The sequence below is a fragment of the Lineus longissimus genome, chromosome 1, assembly GCF_910592395.1.
Source record: "Lineus longissimus chromosome 1, tnLinLong1.2, whole genome shotgun sequence".
NCBI classification, from domain to species: domain Eukaryota; kingdom Metazoa; phylum Nemertea; class Pilidiophora; order Heteronemertea; family Lineidae; genus Lineus; species Lineus longissimus.
The window spans coordinates 18,648,370-18,670,292 of NC_088308.1; the positions used below are offsets into that span (position 1 = coordinate 18,648,370).

A 21,923-nucleotide genomic window follows, 5' to 3' on the forward strand; every position below is an offset into this window, starting at 1 on the left:
TGAGTTTACATTATTTCATAGCGGTATCAAAATGTCCAGTTGTAGACCTGGATGTCATAGCAGCAAAGAAAGGCAAATGGTTGTGTCTAAGACAAATCAGCATGAAGAGACTGGACCATATACACCATGTGACTAATCATATCCACGTGGATTCTAGTGTTTGGATTGGGCGGCTGGACAAGTATGAGTAAAGCCACTAGGTCCAACAAAACCATCAACTACTGATGACCGTTGAAGCTAACGAGTCGCAAGCTATCGAGAAAGTGTATTTAGAAGAATAACTTACCAGAAAATATGCGTTTTTTTCTTAAAATTTCGAAACGACTTCTCATGCGTTTTCCTCTTCAGCAGACATCTTTGATTTCTATGCCACGTAACGCACTTGAAAAGGGGCTTACAAAACCAGGAACAGGGACTAGGCCTTTCAAAGTTCCCATGCGGGAAATATGAATGCCTGAAGTGAACCATGACCAAATAGGCCTGCGCGCACAAGGTGGGCGGTGAAAATCTCTTAAAAGATTACATTATATGAAAAGAGACGAGGAAAGAGTGTGACAGTAATCTAATGCTTTATATAAGAGGCTCGATTTTAGTGCGCTTGTTCACTGCCGCATCTTGCAGGGCTGCCGCATCTAAGTAGAATGACTGCCCCATGCACCATGGCTTAATCCATCATAATGAAATGAGGCGGAAAGGAAACCTTTTCCTATGGGTCATTTCGGACTGCTCCACCGGCCAAAACCAGTATATCAGCTAAACATCTATACTAAATTGGAATGACAACGATGGTATACGCATCATCAAAGAGAACGGCTGTCGTGGCCGAGTTGAGAGATCGTCTGGAAATGAGAGTCTGTCCCAATTGTTCAAGTATGTTAGATAGAACCTCTTTGGTCACTTCTTTTTAGACACCCAGATACCATCCATGATGACTACGACATCATCTGCATACGTCACCTGAAGAATAAAACACCACAGACATCTGCCTCTGGAGTGATTTGGCATGCTGATCCACTGTCTTTGTGCGTACATGTATATCCAACCTTCAAGGAAGAGACTTTAGGACTGATATTCACCACCGATAAGTTGGCATGTGATTTGGGGACAGTCAGGGTCTCCACAAGTTCAGAAATATATTGTGTTTAAAGAGGGCAGAGAATTGATAAGGACTGGTCTTTACTAATTATTGATAATACCAAGAATTGAATACAAAGCTGGATGTGCATTAAAATGAATCATTTTTTATTCATAAGCTTGACGGCTAAATATACATAGAAGAGAAGATTATGACTTACACTGTATATTCAAGAACATAACCGACAGCTTAAATTTGATTCCCATCACATGGAACCAGCACAACTATCTCTCACAGGGAAGAAATTACAACTTTGTACAAACAGGCAAATGCTGCGGGGACACAAATTATCATTATCTGATTGGTTCGGAAAAAACACTAGATTGACCTTTACATGCGGTAGCCCTGGTACAATTATTGCCCCTAAAATGTATAGAACAGTTTGCAGTACACGTTAATGCACACAGAGGCTATAACTGTACCAGGACTATAATTGTACCTCCTTACCTTACCACCACATTGGCCTGTGTGTAGTCACAGGATCTGTCAATATACAACACTTCTACCCTTCACTGAAATCTTTTTTACCAACAACCCTCCCCTGTACCTTTTTGGAGCCAAAACCACAACATATCCCGAAATACTAATGATCATCGTTTTTTACAGACAGGATCCATTGGCCTTGATCACAAAAACTTTCAAAGTCATCAACCGTTGAGTGATGATACGAACTTGTGAACTTGGGTTGTATTTCCTGCAATTTTTGCTTTGTAGCACAAATCCACAGGCTTTGTACATATTTATACTAACAATGATACAGATAAACTTATTCGCAAACGTCCAATGCCTGTGGAAAAGTAGCAACAAGGTGAAATCATGACGAAAACAGCCCAAGTGAATGTTCACCAAAACACTGAAGCAGATTGGGCCAAACATCAATGCCATCCCAAGATGAGTCAACAGCCTGAGATCTGAAATTTAGGTAGGCAAATCTGAGAATACACCCTACAGTTCAAATCGCCCCTTAGGAAGTGTTTGGTTTTTCTAATTGACTTCCCCCTTCATATAATGCAGTCCAGAAAATGTGAAGCAGATTCCTCAACATGAATAAAGACATATCGGCCCCAACAGACCTACGATAGATTTGTGATCACTGCTTCAACTAACTCCTCAACTTGTTCATAAACTCACAATCAACATTTACACTTTGTCCTCTGAACAAATTTGACCTCAACAGTTGGACCTTGAGACTTTTATCAAATGACTGGGATCAGTTGAATCTACAGTTCCACCTGAGACTTTTATCAAATGACTGGGGGTCGGTTGAGTCTACAGTTCGACCTGAGACCTTTATCAAATGACGGGATCAGTCAGTATTTTAAACTCACTCTCTCACAACCAGGCAAGCTACCTCACAACATCATCTTCCCCTAATGTTACTAGATATTTCTAGTAACAATAAATAACTAATAATGCTTTAGGCACATTTTTACAGGCCATCTTAGAACATTTTGCAATGAAAGCTTAACTGCTGTTCCTATGTGACTACAACAATCTTGGGAGAACATTTTATTCGAAATCATTGCAGTTATGACGACCAGCATTTCAATTTCGGCTAACTACAACAATCTTCCCCATCTCAAAGTGTCAAGATGGTAGACCACGCAATTACATGTAATGTACACACGGATGTTATTTACTCTACCTAAACACCCAATGCATGTTGCACAAACAGATTTTTTGTCACATTTTCTGAAAATGCCGATTCAGGGCCTTGGGCTAGAACACATCTATGAACTCACAAGACAAGAATCAGCATGTTCAGAATATTGGAATTGAAAATCCGATGGTGTATGGCAGGCATCACTATATATTTGATGGCACCATTTCTTCCAATGCCCTAGTTTCTCTGTCCTGAGCTCGAAGGTTTATTGCACAGATTTTTACATACTCATAGACACAATCTACAAACTCTGTACCAGGTGTTATTTATAAGCTTCATCATCATCGCCATCCTCTGCAGTTACAATGAGGTACTCTGTCCCTGTGGGGCACAGACTTAACCAGGTTACGACAAAGTTTGACGATTCACATTTACAATTTACTGAAATTTGTACTCTCTGCTTCTTGGGAAAGATCTCCCCATCTGAAATGCGTTTGAAATGAAGAAAAGCATCTGGAAAAGTACACGAAGGTTTGTGCACAATTGCTGAGGTATCCCAGCACAGCCTCTGACACAGGAACTCCACAATAACTCATGTTCACCTTCAAAGACAGAAGTTGTCATAATGTGTCAAGTGTGGTGCCAGGGTAAATCTCTTTGAAGCCAATCAAACTTTACAGCATGCGACAAAGACGAGGACAAAAGAACCTGTATCAACAGAACTCTTCAAACTATTGTCAAATCAAGGTTATTATGTACACTGAACTTAATTTATTGGTCTAAAAGACACAATTACAAATTTGTTCATGAACATTCATCTGTGTTGGTATAATCCACTAGAAAAGATATCAATTTCGCTCGCAACACACTTCTATAATTTACTGATGCTGACAAATGGCATCCTCAATAGAGAGGTGACCAGATTGCAGAGGTCAAATTGAATGAAGATAGCAGACCTTATTAGAGGTGTCCTGATCACAGAGGTTTCTGCTATAGGGAGGTTCCACTGTACATTTACATGTAGTAGGTTGAGGGCACACAAGAGCAAACATTCAGCTGTTGTAGAATACATATATTTATATTAAGTGCTGCAACAATGACTGAAAATTTAACCTTTTGAATAACAGAAACACACACAAAATATCCAGAATCTTACTGAAATCAACCCAAGCCATTGAAGTGATTATGATTTCAATTGTACAAAATTTAAAATTCGCCCATTTCCAGCTTATAGCACAATTAGTGTAGACACTCTGCAGAGGTGAAATGAAATGTGCTGAGGTGAATATCTCTCTCTCCGTGCGTACTCGATTTGGGAACGATGAACATGAGAAGACATCAAATCGTAAACACCTTGGTTGCAATGGACCACTGCTTACAGCGTTAAATGCTCTGTGTCTCATGTTGGTGGCAGTAGTTTTGATTACGCAACCACAATCGCTTGGGGTTAAAAGCAGTCAAAATCACATTTCGATATTTACTAAACATCGAAATTGATACATGACTGGCAGTATCAGTTGTCTCGACAAACACTGCAAAAAGTATTTTCTTATGGAAGATAGTTACATCACAACATTACGATGAGATCCTCTACACAGATCAAGTTCACCAATACCTGCCATCAAACTGGAAATAGGCAAATTAACAATTACCGTCAAGACAAATTTTTAAACACTATTATCACTAAAAAAAGATTCATTTTATCAGCTATTTATTCAAGGCATGTTTTTACATTGCAACTGGTTCCAGCATATTTTTGTGGACTGTCATACAACATCGAATTTAAGCAATATCAAATATTAGGCCATACTTTCTGAGCGAGGCCTAGTCATTACCGGTAGACACTTATATAATTACGTGATATCACATCTCATGCCCATTGCGTGTTTATGTATGTTCAGGAAAAACCATGGATTAAGTCACAGTATAACCAGGAACCTTTCTAGATAGTACAAATAGAAAAAGGCCAGATGTTTTTTCGTTTTGAAACATAAATGAGAAGCCTGCCTGATCAATCAAGCTTGATAATCATCCAATACTGTCAACATCCTTAATTTTTACTTCTCTCTGCATTAAAATTTTCACGAATCGCAAAATTAACCAAATGCAAAAATGTACAGGCTTACAGCAAAGCTGTCCACTGTCTGTAGAAATAAACATCTGTGGCGTTAACACCAAAAGTTAGCAAACTTAGGTCTACAAGTCGTCATACCAAGAAGAAAACTATTTTCACATATGGTCCAGTATTTGTGAAGCTGGTATGACCCATATCTTCAAGAAAAACAATCTGAGAAAAACTGAATAAAACTTAGTGGTAACCTTCAGTTCTCAAACTGAAAAAGCATTTTGTGCTTTCTTTGTGAGTATCAAAAAACTCTTTGCCATTTTAGATACATTCATACAAATGCCAAACGCCAATCAGGTGCTTTAACCAACTCGAGGTCTCTCTCAATAGGGAGTGAAAATGTCAACACACACAATCAAATGCCTTCAACTTGTCCTACATTGCATGCCATTTTCTGTACATTTATACCAATGCCAAATGCCAATCAGGTTCTTCAACTATGAGGTCTCTCTCTCCAAATAGGAAATGACAATTTCTACCCGCACAAACAAATACCTTCAATCTGCCCATCACTTAAGAGGAGCTATCTGCCAAAATTACTACCAACCCCATTCAGAATGTCCCCTAAAAAGGCCCTTTGCAAAGCAAAGTCTTGTTGATACAGATCAGTAGTCAGACTTTTTGAAACTTGTGTGCAATTTCTTTATACTAACACACTTATCGAACCCAGGAAAGTCAAAAAGTTGTCACACAATTTTCTAGTACAGACTTCTCAAAAACTAAAGCAATCCAGTACCTTTTCAAGTGACACTTTTTAGGGGCATTATACTGTATCAAGGTAAATGACACTCGGGTACATGACGACTAGTCCATCAGGATCTACTCTACCTCCGAGTGCACCAATGACGTTTCCTCAAACGTCCTGTACAGCCATATACAATTTACAATACAGAATCTTCAGCTCGTTTCAACTTGGGTTCAAACTGAACCTAGGTTTGGATCAAATTGACTAGAAACAGAGTCAAGCTTCTAGTAGTTGTGGATCAACTGGAGCCAAAATTTAACCAAGTCATAGAACTATTTGAGTTGAAACTAAGCCAATTTATGAATCAACTTGAGTTGAAACCAAGCCTAGTCATGGATCAACTTGAATCCAAAGCAAGCCAGGCCAAGTTCTAGTTCAACTTGAGTCAAAACTAAGCCAAGCCTTGTTCTGGATCAACTACAATTGAAGCCGAGCCAAGTTATGAATCAACTTGAGTCGACACCAAGCCTAGTCATGGCTCTCCTTTCAAAACCAAGCCTAGTTATGGATCTTGATTGCCTTCTCTATGTAGTTGTACCTAGATCTCTTGGGTGTCTTGTTCACATGATCCAAACCTAACCACGGACGGGCCTGCATGCCTCCAGCTGAAAAAGAGTAATACTTAGATATTATGTATCATGTGATGTAGAAAATAATTGCAAAAATTATAATGTCCAGAGATAGACGTGACTGTGAGTCACCAAATTAATATGAAAATGTTAAAATATTACTGGTAACTAGAATTTAACTGGATTTCTCTCAAAACACTTTCTGAACATGGACCAGCCAGTTCAACTCTGTCACACTCATAGGTCAGAGAGGAAGAGGAGTCAATCACAAACAACTCATGTGTTAAACCTAAGTTTGTACGACCTCACAAGCGATGTGTTAATATGTCAGGTATTGAACAACTCTATAGAGGAAGTTTGGCACCCCAGCTAGAAAACCGCAGTGCCCCTCTCTGAACTGAAGTTAATCTGACCACTTACCCTGCATTGGCTGCGGCATGAAATCACCAATATTCACAGTGATGTCTTCTTCGTCGGCAATGTAATTTTGTTTCCCCATAATTGCCAGAGCATACCGCCACTGAAATATGCAACATCAAATACAGTTCAAATAAGAAGTAACTAGAAGTTTTTCGGCGAGTGGTCCTGGTCTGTTGAATAAGTTGCCAAGCCATCTCAGGATGGCTAAGCATGTCAGTTCCTTCAAGCGATCCTTTACGAGATGGCTTTTTGAGAAACTGTTTCGAGGGATGGGTGCTTGCATTATAATAATATGGTGAAAAGGGACGCTTACAAACAGATGGGAGCGTCAACTTACTTTCTCAAATTCTTTTTCCGGCACGTCTAGCTTTTTCTGAATTCTTTCTTTCACCTTTGCAAATGCCTCCCCCTGAAAATTAAACAACGCCATTGCAATGTAATTTTGGATTTATCAACCAGCAGACCCTAACCATTTTCATGTAGTGATTATCATCATAACTGAAGAATCTTGGGATGAAGTTCACAATTTTCTCTGATGTGAAATCCTCTCCTGGTATGATGAATACTTATTTCACGAAACCTCCCTTATGTTTTCAATTAGATTGAGATGATGTGGCATTTCAGTGCAAAGGCTGTGTATTCATTGAAAAGGTCTGTTCCAAAACTAATAAGATGCCAAGATGCCAAAAGTATTGAGTGTACAAACTGAGTTGTGAGTTGAGTTTCATCCGAGGACATAACCATCCCTGAAGATCACAGGAGAATCATTTGGTGCTGAACAGTACTCACATGTTTCATTTTCAATAAAAATGGGATCCCAAATGTTGCAAATATTTCCTGAAAAGGAATGGGACAAAAATATGACTTGCAATATGATTTCAATGTACATCTGGTAACAACTACTACTAGTTGTGCAAAGTCATGCTTCAAGAAAAGAAAAGAAATTCAAAATAGTTGTGGTCACGACTATACAGTCTTTTGAAAAGTGCAGCTACACATTGCAGCCACCAGTCCTAAACAAATCTTGTTTGTTTATTTGAGAGCTGTCAGTATTTAGTACCATTCATCCAAAACCGTCATGTTTTCAAAAAAATATAGATACTGACTCTACAACTACAAGATAATACTATTGGTAAATACATACTTTGTGGAAATGAGCAACTGGCACCAGAATTTCATCCTCTCCCAAGTCCATCTCATCCTTGGGGATCTCTTCCACCCGATACGTCTTGGTCCCTGCCGAGTTGAGGCATTCTAATAGCACATCATCCCTTTGGATTGAGAAGATCTTGTAGCTAATGATCTCTAATAATCTGAAATGGGATACAACATTGGAAACTGGGCTAATGGGGTCATTAGCTTGCCCTGGAATTGGCACTCTTCGACTTGTATCTCATTCAAAGGAGATGGCAATCGACGTAAAGTGGCTGACCAAGTGCCCCAGTTACAATAATCTGATTATGAGCTCAACACTCTATGCACCAGACCACACCACCTCTCCTTACATAACTAGGATTCTCATTACACAACACTGTACCACCAGCGTCGTATGGTTTGTAAGGTTTTGTTGGTTTTACAAGTATCAATATAGTAGGGTGTTCGCGAGAAACCATTTGGGATGAATGACTCATGGTTCTGGCAGAGGAAACAACAGCTTTTTTGGACACCCAGTAGTAGGATGCCCCAGGGCACGAAAAACCTTCATTTCTTACCTTAGCCGACCAGATCCATTTTGTGAGAGTTCCACATCTTTCTTTGCCTCTTCCAACAAGTCAGCCACACAGCCATTCTTGTTTGGAAATAGCACAAGTTCCTTCTGAAATAATGAGAAAAAAAGTTGTCTCATAACGACTTTGATTCAACTGAACTGACCAACGCTTTCACACTCATAAACTATGTGTACCTATTCCATGCACACACCAATGATAGTTGAAGAACTCAGGTGTAGATGCTGCTACAGATAAACCTAACAGTGCAAACAATTCAGCAAGTAAGTGTGAACATCTGCTTGGAACTGTCTCCAGACACTTCTCTTCAATGATGGTGACTGATGAAGAATTGTCTACAGAGGTTTTTCAGCTACAAGTTAAACGAGAAGTAGATTTATATAAACTGACACTATCCTGCTTGGATCATTTGATTAGGCAGTTCCTGACATCAGGCACCCCTGGATGCAAAGGGTAAATACTTACCTCATCCTTCAGCTTGAAATTCACCCAAGTGCACTTGAACTGTCGTTTGTTTTCTAATTCGTTGATTCTAATGCTCAGCTGCTGGTAATAGATTTTCTTTGGTTGTCGAGGCTTGCAAAACGTCAGAAGGTCCTTCAGGGTACCTTCATATGAACACCTAATGGGGTTTCCGGGGCCATCTCGATAGCTGGAAAAAATAGGCGAAGAATCAATTACTGGTTGAGCCCTACTCAAGTTGCAACGTGTCTGAATCCACAATGCAACCATTGGTGGGAGCCAATTTCGTTCTTTTAATCCATTCTTTATAATCTATTTTGTGTTCGACAGCACCTGGTCAATCCATCATACGGTACCAGTTTCTTTTTTCAATATTGAAACAACATGTCAGCCTATACTTTAGGAAGCAAACAATCTGGCGAGCCAAATGTGGCAAGATAAACTACTTGATATGCCTTTAAAGATCACATGCTCTACTTACCCCTGGGATTTAAAGAACTGAATTAAATATGGGTCTGTTCCCAGCTGCTGGGCTACAGCGTTGGCAACTTGGTCATACGACATCCGTTGGGATAGCTCCAAGTTGAAGCCAGGGTCATTGGGGAGTGTTTTATCACAGAAAGTTACTTCTATCCTATAGTACAGATCTCTGCAAAATGAAACAGAATCGGTTAGGTGGCAGTGACAAAATGTCGGAAACTGTTATATCAGATGTTTACATATCAGGTAGATACTTTGCAGGCGAGTCTTAGTTAACCCTTTACACCTTTCAACAGCTGCATCGTGACAATAGATTGTCACATGTTCTTCAAGGCATTCAATTTGAGCTAGAACGATTCACTTCCTCACCTTTGGCGTGATGCACAGGTAAGCAATGATCTCAACCAAAGTTCTTGCATGGAGGTGCAAACCTAAAGTTGAAGTTGCCTTTTCCACCACTAACAGAGGGTCATATATATGTCCTACTCACTTGAAATATTCCGCTGCAGTTGGCAGTTCGAGGTTGGCATATTCTGGGTCATACTTCTGGAACAAGAGGATGTCTCCGTCCATGAGTTCATCGAGTGCTTTCTCCAGTGGCTGGTCATGATCCTCTATGAGTTCGACTAGGTTAGGCTTCACTTCTTCAAAGATGAGTAACCGCGTTCCGAGGGGCAGGCCACCACGCTGACACAATACTGGTACCAAATCCGCTGCAATAAACAAAAGGTATAATGTGAGATATGCTCTTCTTTGGCCAATTTCAATATGCCATCCAATCCACTTTTAAAGAAAGCGACCATAACTGAAACACGCTAAATTTTATGTTTTGTAAGAACATGCTACCAGATGATACTTACACACTCGAGTCGTAATGGATAAGCACATATGGCCACAATATGATATGCTTTTCGTCTTGGGGTCATAACGTTTGAAAAACAGTAAGACATCACCTGGAAAGAATAAATAAACAAGGAAGGTTAAGATCACAAGTGTGCTAAATGTCTTCGTACTGTAGAAAACCTACAATCAATTTTCAAACAACTTTTACTTCATATGCTGAAGTGCTCGAATATAAAGCTGTGTTTCAACAACTATTATTTCACATATTGAAATTCTTCTTTGTGGGCCAGAATGTTGAAGGGTGGGTATGTTCAAAACAGCCGCTGCCTTTGAGCACAACACCAAACAAGCGAAATGTTTCAAAGCTACTCCTCAGCTACTAGCTACATTGACTTCTTCGTTATTGCTGACCTACATTTGATTTAAAACTAAAGTGGCGAGACAGAAGCGTCATACTTTAAATTTGTATCAACAAATTAAAAAATCCTCGTATAACTAATTAATATTATTAATATTACTGTGTGATCCGGACCAAATGACAAGGTATAGGTTATTTTATTACACCAAGGGAGTTTATCAAGCCAAGCAATGTATGTATGCGCCCTTTAATATTTGATGGGCATGAAAGGCAACCTATTGTACAAAATTTCAAGTAAAGGCATGTTTACCTCTTTTCCGACCTGGAAAAATACATGATATCAGTTTTATGATGACACCCAGACTGCGAGAACTAGTGGCCTTACATACATACTCTGGACCTACCAACAAGGTCTTCTTAGAAAAATTGATTCAGTGGATGCATGTACGAGTATACAAGTTGCAAACCAGTCAATTTCTAGGTCACAGATATTTTTGTACTATCTCTCATGCAGTTATATAAGAAGGAGTATTTTTCCAATTTTTTGCTCTTCCCAACTTAACAGTAATCATTTTACTCACTTTCTTTATCGAATACTGGCAACTTGTCGATCAGACTCTCCGGGTCTAGCGTCTGTACAAATATTGTCCAGGGGTTGTCATTATCAGCAATCTCCTGGATCTGAAATTGACACGAAATAATTGAAATTCACTTGTTATTAAGCGGAAATGACTGCAGCAGAGGAGAGGGAGCTGTAAAACATCTAACTCAACTGTTTTCCATTCATAACAATGGTGTATGAATCTTAAATTTCCAACTAATCCATAATCCCACCAGATGACACTTGTTCAGTACAACCCCTTTTGAGTGTTTCTTCCAACTTGGGAAATATCGAAAATAAGAATGTAGCTTTCTATGGAAGGATTCATCTACATGAAGAGACCACATTCACCTGAAAAATAAAGGTTGGAAACTATTTGAAGGTAAATTGTGCACTTACCGACCGGTCTAAACTAGTTTCTACATCTATGATACCAGGCCTGTATGTCTGGTTCTGTCTGTAGGTGAAGGGCCACGGCCGCAATTGTTGCACTGGATATTTCTGAAAATATAAAAAGTAACATTGATAATACAGCCTATTGCAGTCATTTTCATGTCTTATTTTAAGAATATTGTGTCGAGCGCTTGCAAGCTACATTGTAACTTGGCTCATTATTCGATCTTCAGACAATATTTCAGCAAGATGTACTGTACAGGAAACAGGGGAACTTGAACAAAACCTGCGCTGTTAAAGAGAGTTGCCCTCTCCATCACATGAGTATACCGGGGCCAACTGGGAATCGAACTTAGGACATCAGAGGTGACAGGCACTGATGTTCTCACCGCGCAGCTCTGACAGCCCATCTAATCTGGTCTGAGCATCTCAACAGCAAGAACAATTTGTTGGGGACAGTGGATAACCCAGGGCTTCACCAAGTTCTTTACAACATCAGATAAGAATTTGATGCCACACAGAAAATTCTTTACGTATGAAACTTATGCAGGACTTGTGAGGAAGGAGAAAATCTACCCGACTTAAACTTTTCTCCTCGACACACTCAAGAGTAAGATTGATGAATCCTTTGCACATAAATAAAACTTACTAAATTTTCTGAGAGTATTCCCATAAATTCAGCTAACGATGAGGTTTTTTTAATCTTAAATTGTCTGTAGGCAGCTTTTTCGTGGTCGAAGAGATCATTGCCCTGGTGGCCATCGAAATGGTCCTCTGTTGCAACATTCACTTGCATGTACAGGTGGGCTTCATTTCTTTCTTTCCTTTTCTGGGCTTCTAACCGTCTGAAATTGAGAAGAGGTTAAAGTTAAATTTAGTTTCAGAACATTCATGGAAGGAAATCTGGGTAACCTCTAAGTTTCAACAATCAGTTACAGGTAGGCATAATCAATTGGTTCGACAGAGACAAAAATTGAGATTCCATGTGCTAAGCCAAAGGCAAGCAAAAGATCCCATTCAAGTAGGATATATGATTTGCTTGCGATGGACTACCCCTCCCCTCCCCTGCAGAATCCGAGGATCGCTTGGCCAACAATATCAACCTGCAGTGGCACACTTTAAATGTTCTCAAGATATCAATATTCTAATTCCAGTACTTCACCGGCTTTCCTTAGCAATAAATCCGGGTGCGTTGATGCCAAATGTACAGACACTAAGGCAAATAAGTGTACACCCTCAGGTGACTTACTTTTCCTCCTGTAACCGCTGTATTAGTGAGTCAGGTATGTCTGATTCATCAACTGTTTGTAATACTTCAGCTGAAATAAGACAGATATATGGTAAGTGCTAAGTGCTAAGTGCTCAAGAAAGTTGAAATCTTCACAAAGTAAGTAGACGCAGAGATCACAGGTGACTGTTTGATAAGTGGCAGTAAATATAGGATACTGGCTCATACAGAATCCGTAAGTGGCCCTTTTGTCTTTTAACACTGATACACTCTCAACAATGTTTTATGTAAATGTCCTACTCAGAAGTTAGCAAAGCAGCATGACTGATACTTAGCAACGCCCAACGAAAACCATGAAATACTTACAAAAACTACTCTCTCTGATGTACACCAACATGTAAGCATTAGTATACCGCTTGATTGTGATGTCATCGTCATGTCCACCAAAATTATGGTCTTTGGCCTCTTCCTTTGAACACCGGCAAACTACATCATCATCGAATTTACACCACTGCAATAGACAATAAAGTCATATTGACAAATTCAGACACGATCAGATATATGGTTTATGAAGTTAACACAAAACTACATTTCTTCTTGATGCCAAAGAGTTTGGGTATCAGGTCCATGTTTCCTGGTCACTGGGCAACATGGAGATGGCAGGTTTGGAGAATGTGATGAGATTCCGGTTATGGACCCAGCGCCCACAAGACCAGGCGAGCATACGCATTCTACTTTCTAACTGCAGATAAACTCCCAACTGCAGCAGTAGAAGTGGAATGTAAGCCTTGCATGCCTTGGATTCAGATTACACAAACTCAAACCTTTCCTTCTCTTTGGGATTTATGTAGACAACAAAGTCCCCTCCAGGCTAATCATCGCTGTGAACCAGCACAGCATGCAGGAAATCAGATTCAGATCAATTTCTTACCTTTCCCTCTCCTTTGGGATTTATGTAGACTACATAATGCCCCCCATGATTATCACCACTGTGCACCAGCACAGCATGCAGGATATATGTGGCAGGTGTGGGCTCTTCCGTTTGGAGAAACCGGTCAAGCTCGAGTCTCTCCGGAAACTCAAACCTGCAGCAATAAGAAGCATCATCAAAATATGGCAGGTAATTTTGAAAAGGTGGAGCTGTACCACAACCAGGGAACTCTGTGCTTAACTGTGTAGTGTCTGGGACGTATACAGCAATAATACGACGACTGTTGCAGTACAAGGACTTATCGAAGTCATAAATGAAGAAAGAAACCAACAACAGTCTGAAGTTTCGATTCTGACTCATCTCTTTTACTCAATGAATGGTACCACAGATGCCTCAAGTGTCATGAAGACATCACTTTTCTGAACTGTAGAGGAGAGCTAGGCACGCCTCTTTAATGCAGTTATAAATCGAATGGCTCACCTGTCATTGATTTTAATATTGGCATCAGTGATGGGATCGTATTGGAACCTCATCAATTGTAAATGCAGTACTGGTGGTAACGACAAAAATATGACTCCCTTCTCTGCATCCTGCAGACCATGCTCCCCAGCATCATACTTATTGTCACCCTCGAGGGTCTCTTGTGTGATGTAATCCTTGAAAGACTCATAGACTGAAAGGAAAGGTGAAAACATATGAGCTTAGGTTGGTTTGTTGAATGAACATGTAACCAAGGGGGCTAGAGCCTTCCTTTCATGATCCAAGGGGGAGGCTTGACCTCAGGGCATCATGTAGCAACAATATTTTTCTCTACGGAAGGCTCTGAAGCTCGTATCACTTTTGATAGCAAATGGATAGCCTTAACAGATGTCCAACGCCTGTCTTTGAGCCATACTTGGGTGTTCTCTTTTTTCACCTGCATCGTTATTTGCACTACAAATAGGTGTCATTATGTCAGTGGGTAATAACCTTTACTTATCGACCGTACTGAGTCTCAGACTGTACTGAGTCTCAGACATCATGATTTCAACCATTGCCAAATGGAAACCAAGTTGTCATAATTTATGGTATAACAGGACTTACTGTTTTTCTTCCCTTTCACATTCAACTGGATATCATAGAAAGGCTCCTGCCGAGATGACATGTAATCCACCTGCTTACATTTGATGTAGGACTGGAGAAAAAAAGGGACATCCAATACAAAAACAAGATAAGCAAGTTACTGAATCTACAAGTCGATTTGTGGACAAAACAACAGGTCTGCCTTAAAATAGTACATGTATGTGCAAATTTTAACACATTTTGCAGTGTAGTATTCTAGATCTAATATTATACGCTATTCAATGAACCTTGCAATGTGTAAGCACGTCAGCATATCTTAAACTGCACAGAGCTTTACATTGAGCTCCTCCCTTCACCCCTTCAACAATCACAACTTTTCTAGAGCTGAGGCTTTCCCAAGAAACATTTCTTGGAGTGTCAGAGTGACCCATACTCACCAGCATTTTGCCTTCAAAGAGCTTTGGAATGGTTCCCTCGACACAGGTACCTTTCATTTTACTTTCCATGTTATCCAGGAGCTAAAATCAAAAAATAATATCCAATCAATATCAGTTCGGTACCCTGTGCATTCTTCATGTATGTAAATAAATATCAACCCAAATGAGGTTCGGACAGTAGATCGGTATGATCAAAGACTTGGCAGGTCTTCTTTAGTTAGAAGGTCAAGAGAGACCAGCACCAGCACCACTGTGTCTCCTTGTCCCAGAACAAGCCACTTATCTCCACCATCCAACTTTGCTTCTATCCACCCAGGGGTATAAATGGGAACCAGTCATAACTGAGAAGCTAACCTGTGATGACCAGCAGCCTATCCTCCAAAAAGTATAATGTTACGGAATCCAGGATCAAGCAAAACGTTTCAAATCACAGTACTTACCACTCTGCATAGTTCCTGAACATCATGTTGCATAAATGAATCCAGTGTTTCCCACCTGAAAGTGCAGGACGCGTACTTACTAGGTTATGTTATATTGTGAATTTCAACCTTAAATTGAACTTCGTACGAGCAATGCAATGCCCTCGGTATCAAATCAATTGATCCATCATCAAGTCATACACGAGTATCTGAATGGATCCCTGACAATGACAACATTAAACCTTCCACTCACCCAAATGACTTTGTTAGTTTCTTTGTGCCTACTGGTTTGTCGCTGAACTGAAGCTCGTAGAATACCCGTTGCAATGCCAAAGGAACACTTTTTGAAGAATCATCACTTTCTGTCGGCATCAGATACACAGCCTGAAAGGGTAAAACACTCTTAACATTTAAAAGCAGTCACTTAATCAATGGGAAGGGTTTCCACTAAGTTAAAAATTTCAATGAATCAGTGGCAATAGTCATAGGACTTGGGAGACATGTGAAATTGTTTTTGTTTTTGTTAACCACAAGGGTAATTTTTTAGCAATTTGAGACCATTTTCACAAACCCTGACTCAGGTCACCTTAACAGAAACCGGCTGAGCTCAAAAATTACCAACAAATTTTCTTTGTCATGAATTGCATGAAACTTTTTATTGAACACTTGTATTGTACCTACCTTTCTGAGTTGATTTGTGAAGAATAGAGTCTGTAGCAGTGAGTTCATGTAACACGTAGCACCTTGATTTTTAAGACCCACGTAGCCCGTATGTTTCTTGGAATCCCAGCTGCAATGGAAACATACCATGATTAACTTCAAAGACACAAGCCAGAACTACCAAAATTCCTTAAAGGTTTACGCTGTTTGTGCTCATTGTATTTTCTTGGGGCACAAATAAATAGAAATACACACCGCCGCAGTGCAATCATAATGCATGCAAATTCACTAAAACTAGGCACTGATAGTATTTGTATATTAGACTACGCAACAGCACTTATGGCATCAACAAAAATGTATATTCAGTAAGTATTTGAGCAATTGGAAATTTCGAAGAAACACCTCATGGCAGGGGTGACCCACAGGACTACTAACCTTACTCCATGGGGTGCATCAGCCAGGCAATGAACCTCCAGGGTAATCGTGTCATTCTTAGGGTCATGGTAGCCACGCTCTGGATCAAGGAGATCCTGAAATATTAAGTAACAAAGTAAGAACGGGATGCCAGATAAGACAGGAAAATATCGGTCTGCATCACAAGCTACCTCATAAGCCAAATCTCAAATGAGGAGCGTAAACTGACAGGTTAACAAAACCAATTCGGCCTTCCTGATTTGCGCTTCGCCAACCTGTATTATGCCATATAGACTCATCCAAATGAAGGACAGGAGGACAGAGATGATGATACTTACGCTCCAGGGGATAAAGTGACTAAAACCCCAGTCATTTTCCTTGCTGTAGAACAAATGCTGAATTCCTGCAATTAACAACGAGATGGGTTTACAATAACAATTTGAGCCAAGGATTTCTAACAGGTTTGGGCATTAAAATATAAACTTATTTCAAAACAGGTTCATCCAATCAGCAATTGGGGAGAACACACCACATTTTCCCATTCCAATGAAAAGTAGCAACACTCTGGAAATGGCCAACTGAGAGGCAGTTACATCTTATAAAGATTTGGGTATGTGCACCAATACCGAGAATTTATCGACTTTCATAATTACTGCCTCGCTACATAAACTACTGCAAACACATAAAGCAATCATAGCATTCTAGTAACTTACTTCGAACAAATGACTCTCCATCCGGCTTGTACTTAAGAATCTTTAGTTCAGCAGAGGCATTACATGACCAAGATCTGAAAGACAAAATACACTATATACATGTTGGTAGCTAAAACATCTACAAAGTTCCTTTTTGCTTATTTTACAAAATAGGGCTCCAGGTCTTTACGTGTGAAACAGCAAAAAGCATGATTTGTGTTAACAATAAATTCTGCAGGAGTGGCCGGCATTTGAATTTTCAGCCAATGAGAGCGAGTGTGAGGAAAGATGTAAGGACCATTTTGATGGGCCGGAGTGAGATGAAGGAAGAAGTCACTTGACATAGGATCTGAAGGACAAATTATAAATCAATGATACTTACGATGATTCAGAGTCTGCGTTGCACTGAAGGAAAAAGCCAAGTGTTTTCTGGTTGTGTCTCTCTGCATGCTGGTTGTATCGAACCATCGCCATGATTTTCCTGAAAGATAAGATTCAGGTGTAAAACCAGACGACGACGAGTATGTTTTTAACAGACAAAACGCAAGTTGACAGTTCGGCCACGATCTGTACACTATCACATCCAAGATGATTTTTTTGACAAGCAGAGCATTTCTCCTTCACATCGCCAAGCCTCGTAAAATGTACCTCTGCTCCAAAAATGGACAAAAGTGCCCATTTCATTGTTTTTGTGGCTGAACTACATATAAGTTTCAGTGCCCTTGACAGGAATGTTCTTCAACAAATCAATCATCAGGTTCACTTACCACGGCAGATTGCGAATCACACATGGGGGACTTAGCACAGTTTCCTTCAGCTTGCTGATGTTCTCGATTGTGAAAGTGACAGTGGCAGATGCTCTGCTATCATCTGAAACAAACAAAAAAGCGGACACTCTTAAGATTTCCTCGACTTTGTCAATTTTCCATTGATGCCATTTGCCAAATGCCATTTTAAAAGACATTTCTCTTATGAAGCCATTTCATTTTCAGAGTGTGAAATTCGATATTGGAGGGAAGCGCTCAAACATTGCGTAAAATACAAGCTGTAGCAAAAGCCCTACGAAAGACAATTTTCAAAAATGTTTCATTCTTTCCTCTTACCATCTTCCATGTCATCCTGGGTGGTGGTTATGGGGGGCTGAATGTCTCCATTCATAGGTACGGCACCTTCAGTCACACCACCACCCGACTTCTCTGTCACCTGAGGCTCATCTGAAATGACACAAAGATGACACAAAATGACACAAGATTAAAAGACAAGTCAGAGTTACTCTTTCACTCTATAAGCCAATACGAATCGTACCAAAGTTTTGAAGTCACAGCTTCCCAAATGTTATTTTGAGGGGTCTTTTGGAATTTCTGGAAGAACATCTGTTGTGTTGTTGACAAGAGATTATTTGCCTACTCAAATTTTAATAACTACCCTGAAGTTTTTGTAGAAATATGTCACAACAAACAAACAATATCTGAAGGCCAGCCAAAGTGGGCTAACATTCTCCAGTTTACTCATACAATCATAATTTCATGATCTTTTCGTTAGTCTAGTTTTGCCCAGGAAGTTGGTGACAGGTAAAATCAGAAAGTGAAAGCTGCCGACAGATCACTTCAAAACACTTCCAGTAAAACAAAAAATCTAACCAGGAGGTTGAGGAAAACGAAGCCAGTGAATAACTTATTACTTTTTAACTTGGCCAGCCGAGACTACAATGTAAATTTCAACAAGAACAGTACTCTACCTTCCTCATAAGTTCTTTTAGATTTACGACTACGTCCAGTTAGTTTGTAAGAATTAGTACTACTCTTACTTGGCGTCGAACCCATCATAGAACACCGGCCCGAGGTGCATGAATTAAAGTTCCATGATTTAGATTATACACTAAATCGGGTGTCCGTTCAAAAGACATGAAAAGAAAGCTTCACTAGGAAATCCAAATAAGATATAGTAATATCCACCACATATCCACAATATAGCTGAATTATTGGCCCATTTTCTCAAGAACCCATTGGTCAGTTCAGTATGGCCAACAAAACATTCCTTCCTATCCTATATGCTATTCTCAAAAGAATTCTTAGTCCATAGAAATAATAAATGTTTGTGCTAGGTTCAGGGAAAGGAGTAGCAGTAGGCTTGAACAGAGAACATTCAACAGGCGAGTCTTAAGTCACCGATCAATTTTCTAAACGAAAAATAGCCTAGTGCCAGAAATACATTAGCATTAGTAAGCCTGGTTTTCAAATGATCTAGTTGACTGTTCGGGCGTTAACAAGAATTGTGTAGATACTAGACCTTAATCCTATAGGCCTACTTGTACAAATTTTTGTACTTAACTCGGCAGGCCAGTCACTACATTGTCCATACTCGCCATTGGGCTTAAAATAGTCGAGTTATGCACTTTGATTGAATGTTTATGATAAGTATTTAGCACACAAGAATTATCATTCGTCCACTCACAGCAAGCAGGGAACAATTACAATTTCATTCATTCATCAGTGAATTCAAAATACTCTAATTTAGGTTAAACTTGACGGATATTATTCTAACTGTCTAGCACAGTTTAAAGTGGTACGCTGTTTGTGTTGAGTATATACTGGTGGCTCTGCCATAGTGCAGTTATTTATTATGCATGCAAATTTGCTGAATCTTGGTATTTTTGGTACAGCAGTCTCAACAACCTCAGTGTTGAAAAATATATTCAGTACATATTTAGACAGTAAGAAATTTTAAAATTCAATGAATGGAAAATAACCTCAAATAAAATATTCTGATATTGTCAGGACTCTCCATATGCTGTTTGTCCAGGACCAGCATCAGGGCAAGTTGATTATTACCATTTTAGCACCGGAACAAAAAAGTTGGAACCCGGACAGATTTAAGGATTAAATAGTAATGGTTTTATTGTTAGAGTGGTTAAGAGTATCTGGACAGATTTTGCTGCCAACTTCAACAAAATAAACATTGAAATCTTGATTATGGCATCACTTCAAAAGTTGCTGTCATAAAGGCCTACTCATACATGTATTCGTCATCTGCAAGAACACTAAATATTACAATATTACAATCACAATTAATACAACATCAACTAAGTGTTGATGACAGTGTCAACAAAGGGCCAACTACATCATTTCCAATCTGGGATTGTAATTTTAACCAAAGTATGCTTGTTATTTTATTGTCTCATCTGGTAAAGTAATTCTTCACTTTCCAGGGGACATCGATCTGGCAAATCTTGATTGACATTCACTGTCAGATTCAGACTGGCATTTTTACAACCGTGCTCAATAAACGTATGAGAACCAATAAAAACCAGAGTATATTTTGACAAGAAGCTTCCTTTAAAATCCAGGAATTCTCCGTGGTGGAGCACCACTCGGCTACTCAAGAAATACAAATATGAGATTGAGAAATCAGAAAGGTACATCGGGAGACGTTGCCATTCTTGACCGATTGATCCCGTTGGCGTTGTCACCTCCATCGAAATATCATGCACAACGTGACTTCTGACCTTAGAGAGCGCTGTAGTGTAGCATTCGTCGAATTCCATTTGGATAACAAGAGTAGAGAGAAAGCAAGCATGAGGCAGTAAAATTAAATAGACTTCAAAACTTCAAGGACGTTCGCCACATTGTCATTGACTTCACTTAGCACTTTTTTTAGGCCGCGGCTATTCTTACGACAATCCCTAATGCATTTTATATACAAACTACTGGTTATTCTTACGACGATCATTTTCACCTTTTTGGGCCTTAATCCTAACCCTGACCTTAACACTTACTCCTAGCTCCAACCCTAACCCTAACCCTTCCTTTACACTAGTCTTATCTCCCTAGATCCTCAGTTTAATCTCTGAAATCGCATAAATCCTAAGTTACGACTATAGATCCATGCACTTGATTGGGACCAACGTTTACGAAAACGTCGCGTCACGTCACGTTACACTAATGTAAAATGCATGGTGACGTGACGACGGCCAACACTACGTCATGAAAATGTTGTTCCCAATCAAGTGCATGAATCTATAGTCGTAAGAATAGCCACTTTGCTTTTTTTATTCATTGATTTTTTTACAGGTTTCAACAAAACCATACAGATCATCACGTAGAGAAATACATAGAATAATCTATTAGCATACCCTCCCTCGTGTCCATCTCCTCAGGTTGATTTTGTCCTTGACATGTTTGTTGTTCTTTTGCATCAACATGATTGACAGACATGATGCCGTTCCCCGCAGTTTTGTGTGGAGTTGTGACCGTCCGCTCTCGACTCGGAGTGGTTGGAGTTTTTTGAGACACGGTCACTTTGACGTGTTTACTTGCGATACGCCCAATGTCTGCAGTATATACCCCTGTATACAGGGGATCAACCACAATGGACAATAAATTAGAAAATACAATGCGAATTAGAAATTTTGCTAATTTTGTCGAACATTTGTCGAATGAAAATAAACAAGATGGCGCCGTAAATTTTTCCGAGCGGCATGCGAGAAATCTATCCAAATTTGTTTTTAGAGATAGATTCAAGCATAAACACTAAAAGCTAATTTAAAACAAAACTTGACTAGATATTTATATTTTTCTTTTTTCTGAAAATAAATTTACCAATAATATTGTGTTCGTTAA

At 39.5% G+C, this 21,923-nt stretch overlaps 1 protein-coding gene across 3 annotated transcripts; it reads right to left on the minus strand.

The window, feature by feature from the left end:
- Positions 1-1,221: 1,221 nt before the first annotated feature.
- On the minus strand, positions 1,222-21,748 carry LOC135489783 (ubiquitin carboxyl-terminal hydrolase 7-like). Of its 3 annotated transcripts, none has more exons than XM_064775334.1 (30): positions 21,437-21,748; positions 18,408-18,518; positions 18,072-18,174; positions 17,687-17,785; positions 17,326-17,399; positions 16,951-17,015; positions 16,634-16,728; positions 16,220-16,328; positions 15,792-15,922; positions 15,560-15,614; positions 15,120-15,200; positions 14,704-14,794; positions 14,101-14,293; positions 13,621-13,774; positions 13,056-13,200; positions 12,711-12,780; positions 12,111-12,306; positions 11,468-11,569; positions 11,049-11,148; positions 10,778-10,789; positions 10,127-10,219; positions 9,757-9,979; positions 9,268-9,435; positions 8,790-8,976; positions 8,310-8,413; positions 7,742-7,910; positions 7,387-7,434; positions 6,935-7,006; positions 6,598-6,697; positions 1,222-6,213 (listed from the first exon to the last, which is right to left on the minus strand). In XM_064775334.1, the coding sequence occupies exons 1-30, from the start codon at positions 21,516-21,518 to the stop codon at positions 6,107-6,109; spliced, it is 3,339 nt and encodes a 1,112-aa protein (XP_064631404.1). In that variant the 5' UTR covers positions 21,519-21,748; the 3' UTR covers positions 1,222-6,106. The 3 variants fall into 3 exon arrangements, with proteins under 3 accessions (XP_064631404.1, XP_064631395.1, XP_064631412.1); XM_064775325.1 differs by lacking the exon at positions 21,437-21,748 and adding an exon at positions 19,043-19,292; XM_064775342.1 differs by lacking the exons at positions 10,778-10,789; positions 21,437-21,748 and adding an exon at positions 19,043-19,291.
- Positions 21,749-21,923: the final 175 nt, after the last annotated feature.